This window comes from Hipposideros armiger, unplaced genomic scaffold (assembly GCF_001890085.2).
Source record: "Hipposideros armiger isolate ML-2016 unplaced genomic scaffold, ASM189008v1 scaffold_291, whole genome shotgun sequence".
Lineage (NCBI taxonomy): Eukaryota > Metazoa > Chordata > Mammalia > Chiroptera > Hipposideridae > Hipposideros > Hipposideros armiger.
In genome coordinates this window covers 1740206-1746084 of record NW_017731641.1, presented here as the reverse complement: position 1 = coordinate 1746084, position 5879 = coordinate 1740206, and the positions used below count along the sequence as shown (strand labels likewise).

The following is a 5879-nucleotide window of genomic DNA, read 5'->3' as shown; positions in this document are numbered from 1 at the left end:
GCAGCTCAGATCAGGCTGGGCATCAAACCGCTGTTGCTCAGAACTCACACTCTTGAGCGAGCTCTTAACCAACTGAGCTACTCAGCTGGCCCGTTCTGTTGCACATTTTAAATATTTTTCTATATTATTTTCTACTTTCACAGCCATATTTTAATTTTTTATTATGGAAATAAATTCTATTTTGAAAATGAATGGCTAACTGTGAACTTATTGGCAACTAAACTTCTAGGTGGTAAGGAATAAAAGGGAAGGGAAAAATAAGGAAGCAATAGTACTTGTAAACATAGATCTGATCCCTAGTTCTTTTATCTATTAGATTTACTAAGACTTTGTTCTTCTAATAAAATTTATATTAACTTTTGAATGTATTAGGTTGGGACCCTGTATTGCTTTTTCTTGGTAATTTATAAAAATCAATTATCTTAGTTTGAAGCCAAGAACATATGAAATTTTATGGTTAAACAACATATATTAGTGTGTACGTATTGGTAAATTGTGCTACTGCAGTGTACCCATAGGAGGAATAAATTTGAACTGATGGGCTCCTAAGAATTTAGCCTGTAAATTCTCAAACATGAAGAAATTTTATTCCTTTTTTAAAAGATTTTATTGGGGAATTGGGGGAGGGGAACAGCACTGGGGAATCCGGGGAATGGGAACAGACAAGTTGCTGTCTTCTTTTTGTTGTTGTTCTTCAGTCTAGTTGTGGAGGACATCGCTTCACTGGCCCATGTTGGTATTATCATTGGGCTCTTCCCGGGTGAGGCAGATCAGTCGCCAGCCTCTGGACGGCTGCTCATGGCGGCTATTGGCAGCTCACACCGGCTGCCAGCCACTCACGCTGGCTGCCAGCCACACACAGTAGCTTATGGCAGCCCACTGCAGTGGGGGCTGCAGCCTACGCCATCACCGGCGACTCATGGCAGCCCAGCTCCAGGTTGAGCTGTTGTTCAGCATCTTAGCTGTAGAAGGCAGTGTCACTGGCCCCCATGTGGGATCCAAACCAGGGCTCTCTGGCGTCCCAAGCCAGCTCTTAACCAACACTCAACTCAGCCGGCCCTAGAAACAATTTTTGATCCCTGTTCTCCACTCTGTTCCTCCCTAGTTGCCCCCATCTCAGTAAATGTCACATTTAGCTTTTGAATTGCTTAAGCCAAAACCCTAGAAATCATCATTGACATGATTTACATATTCTATATTAATTTCAGCAAATTCTATTCAACAATTAATATTCAAAATATATCTCACTTCACACCCCTACTAGTAGCACTCTAGCTGAAGACACTCTTTATCTTTTTTTTTTTTTTAAGATTTTATTGGGGAATTAGGGAAGGGGAACAGCCAAGTTGCTATCCTTTTGTTCTTCAGTCTAGTTGTGGAGGACATTGCTTCACTGGCCCATGTTGATATTGTGATCATTGCGCTCTTCCCGGCTGAGTCGGTCACCAGCCATTGAACGGCGGCTCACAGCAGCCCACTGCAGCCCCAACTGCAGCCTATGCTGTCACCAGCGACTCATGGCAGCCCAGCTCCAGGTCGAGCTGTTGTTCACCATCTTAGCTGTAGAGGTCACTGCATCACTGGCCCTCATGTGGGATCCGAACTGGGGCCCTGCTGCTCAGAGCTGGCGTCCCAAGCCAACTGTTAACCAATGTGCCACTCAGCCGGCCCTTATCTTTTCATATTACTATTCTTCAACGGTTCAGGAAAACAGGAAGATCCTTTTAAAATGTGAATCACGTATCCCTTCCCTGCTGTGAATACTCATGGCTTTTCATCACATTACAAACAAAATTGAAAAATTTCTCTGTGATCAACCCGGCTTTATGGGATCTGTCCTGTAGCCACTTTGTTGGCTTCATCTGCCACCCTCCTACTTGCTTATCCTGTTCCAGCCACATTGGCTCTGCTGTTCTGCTCACAATGTAAGCACATTCTCACCTCAAGGTTTTTTTGTTTTGTTTTGTTTTGTTTAAAGATTTTATTGGGGAATCGGGAGGGAAAAAGACAAGTTGCTGTCCTTTTTGTTCTTCAGTCTAGTTGTGGAGGATGTCGCTTCACTGGCCCATGTTGGTATTATTGTGCTCTTCCTGGGTGAGGCAGATTGGCCGCTGGCCACTGGATGGCCGCTCACGGCGGCTCTTGGCAGCTCACGCTGGCTGCCAGCCACTCACAGTAGCTCACGGCAGCCCACTGCAGCAGGGGCTGCAGCCTACGCCGTCACTGGCGATTCATGGCAGCCCAGCTCCAGGTCGAGCTGTTGTTCACCATCTTAGCTGTAGAGGGCAGTGTCACTGGCCCTCATATGTGGGATCCGAACCGGNGCCCAGCTCCAGGTTGAGCTGTTGTTCAGCATCTTAGCTGTAGAGGGCAGTGTCACTGGCCCTCATATGTGGGATCCGAACTGGGGTCCCCTGGCGTCCCAAGCCAGCTCTTAACCAACTGAGCCACTCAGTTGGCCCCCTTAATGGGCTCTTAAAGCTCCTTACTCCACCATTTTCACTGACATCACTCCTTGATTCACTCTTTCTGCCTGAATCCTTGAAGAATTTTTTTTGTTTTTGAAGTTTAATAGCCTAATTCAGATATGTAGAGTGTCTTGTGTTTTCCTATAATATAATGTGTTCCAGTGTTACACAATTGTTGGTACACCAGTGTATTTTTTGTAGTCATTCCTTGAAGTGAGAATTATTACAGATGTTCTGTAATTTGGGCTGGGCTTAGCTGGGCCAGCCTGCTGATCTTGCTTGGGCTCATTCATCCTGCTGCAGTCCTTTCATGGCTTTACTGTGGCTGGTTGTCTAAGATGGCCTCATCATATTTGTGGTCTTATTGGCTGGCTGTTTCTTTCCATGGCTTCTTTACAGATTGTAGGAACATTCTAAAACACTGAAAGTGAAAGTTACAAGGCTTCTCAAGATCTTCATCATCTTCTGATTGCTGTGGTAGCTTTTTAGCCACCATTTGGCCTCTGTTTTATGTTTTAATATTGTTTTCCTTCTCATTCTATTTTTATTCTCTTCACTTGTTTCTATTGTTTTTTGGTAAAATACTACTGTATTTTGTTGCTGAGAGTTCATACAGACTCACTCCCTGGTAATGGAGCTGCACCCTGGTTACAGTTGGTCTGGGTAGAGCACACCCACCCACCGGGAGAGGGAAATTCCTGTCAGTTAGCACTGCTCCTGTTATAGAAGCGCATCTCAAAGCTTTATCCCGGTAGTATCACTGACCTGAGAGTGTAGTTTTTGTTTAGAGTATTCTCTACTCTAGCCACACATCTGGCGTAACCTTTTTTTTATTGCCTTAGGTTACTGTATCAACAACTGATAGAAGAAACAATAAACTGATTTTCAAAGTGAATTTGGTAGAAATGGATGAGAAGATATTGGTTGACTTCCGGCTTTCTAAGGTATGTAGAACAACACATTTTTTTAAAAACTTTGTTTTGCTATTAAAGAACTATTACATATTCATTGTAGAAATTTTAGAAATAACAAAAAAGTATAAAGAAGAAAATAAGAATCAAGTTTAATCTTATTCCAGAGAGAATACAGATTTTTTTTTAGCTGAGCCATCCTGCCACCTGTTGGCAGCTCAGCAGCTGCTCAGCTCGGGCTGGGACTCGAACTGCTATTGCTCAGAGCTCAAACTCTTGAGTGAACTCTTAACAAACTGAGCCACTCGGCTGGCCCGGATTTATTTTTGATCTAGTCTTCTAATAGTATATACTATGGAGATACTCTTGTGGAATTTTAAATGGCATTGTATTTGTGTATACATGGAATTTATAAATGTATAATAACTTGCTTTTTTCATTTAATATTATGAACGTTTGTTCTTGTCGTTAAGTATTCTTCTAAAACATAGTTTTTTCAAATGACACTTTCCTTATATAAGTTATTGATTTTATAGAAAGTGTAACAAGAAAATAAAAATAATCTTAAGTTATTTTTACCCTTAAAATAATTACTCTTAATTACACCTAATAATTTTGAAGCATTCTAAGCTTTTTATTATTGAGTTCATAGATATCTTTTTCATCAAAATTATGATATGTCAAACATGTTTGCATATGATAATTAACTTTTATCTGTTACAAGTAATTCTGTGATAAATATTCATATACATAGAGTTTTGTTTATATTTCTGATTATTTGTTTAGAAATTATTGTTTCTGAGGTTATAGTGTTAAAGCCCTTGATATATACGATGAAAATAGCATCTTCTCTATTTCTTGAGAGATTTTGCATATCTCTAAAGGAGGTTGGAGGAGGTCACATTTTTTTATATTAGAGATGTGCTGCAATATTGTTGTCCAGATGTTTGGTATGGAATTAAATTATTAAGATCTTCGTGTAGTAAAATCTTTCTTATAACTGAAACACTGGCTTTGTTTCCACAATATTTTTGCAAGACTCATAGCTTAGTTTTAGTTTACAAACCTTCAGTACCTATGGAAAGCAATGAATTAAGTCTCAAAACACCGACATGTGAAACTGACTGGATGCCATTGCACCTGCTCCCTGAGCCCAATGGGGTAGGAACAGTGAGGGGCCAAAAAGCAACTCAGAATTTTATTTTATTTATTTATTTTTTTTTAGCTGAGCCATCCTGCTACCTGTTGGCAGCTCAGCGGCTGCTCAGCTCAGGCCGGGACTCGAACCGCTGTTGCTCAGAGCTCAAACTCTTGTGCGAGCTTTTAACCAACTGAGCCACTCGGCTGGCCCTAAACTCAGAATTATTTATGTAGCCATTTCTTCTCCCAAGATATTTGATCTTCATAAGAGTACCTGAAGGGAATTGTAGCTAGACGTATCTGTAGATATTTGTTTCTACTAGAGAATTTGATTTATGGCATGGTCTTCTTTTTTTTTTTTAACATTGTTTTTGGATATTATTCCTAATATAGGGTGATGGATTGGAATTCAAGAGACACTTCCTGAAGATTAAAGGGAAGCTGAGTGATGTTGTGAGCAGCCAGAAGGTTTGGCTTCCTGCCACATGATAAATCCACTGGTTCTGGGATTCCTGGTGAATATAGTGCTGCTATGTTGACATTATTCTTCCTAGAGAAGATTATCCTATTCTGCAAACTGCAAACTATAGTCTCTGAAGAGTTGTCTTCCCACTAGCCAACATTTTCCAATTTTTTTTTGTATTTTCTGCATATAAATAATACCTATATTTTAATTATAAATAAAACTTTGGGGAAGGATGGATAGAATTCATTAGCTATTTTTTCATCTGTGTTTACTGTCTAAATCTGAGACCCACCAGGTGGAAACCACGCTTTGGGGATATATGAGTTTACCAGCTTTTATACCAACATAACTATGCAAGATGACACTCTTGTCCCATTTTTATCAAAACATTTGGTTTTATCCAAAAAGTACATATTGCTTTCACACTGATTTAATTAAGTGGACGAATTAGTAAAAACAATCCTGGTGACTTTTGGGCAGTAGATTTATCAGTCTGTGAAGTGATGCCAACTTCAAAAATTATATCCCGAAGATTTTTTGTATTCGTGTTTTGAAAAGAGCCTGACCAGATATATAAACCCATTTTTGAACTATTGGGTTGTCAGAAAAGTCATGACGCATTTTTGCAATGAAAAAAAACAGAAAAAATACTTGATGACTTTTCCGACAACCAATATAATTATAATTAAAATTGCAAGTAGGGATGTTTTTCTGGTGTAGTTAATAAAATGTAAATATAAAACACTGGCTGGTTGGTCTTTCAAGTAGAAGTTGAGCATAAACTCCAGTGCTTAACTACCTTTAAAATTACTAAATTACTGTTGCACATTTTTTTTTTTTTTTTTTTTAGCTGAGCCATCCTGCCACCTGTTGGCAGCTCACCGGCAGCTCAGA

The 5879-nt window shown here is 39.8% G+C and overlaps 1 protein-coding gene across 1 annotated transcript in view; it reads left to right on the top strand.

Moving 5' to 3' along the window:
- The window catches only part of CHEK1 (checkpoint kinase 1), a 30684-nt gene extending 24861 nt beyond the window's left edge, over window positions 1-5823 (top strand). Inside the window, exons 9-10 of the mRNA XM_019658869.1 lie at window positions 3311-3412; window positions 4913-5823. Coding sequence (XP_019514414.1) covers window positions 3311-3412; window positions 4913-5008 — 198 coding nt within the window. The 3' untranslated portion in view covers window positions 5009-5823. The remainder of the gene's footprint in view (window positions 1-3310; window positions 3413-4912) is intronic.
- The last annotated feature ends 56 nt before the right edge of the window (window positions 5824-5879 follow it).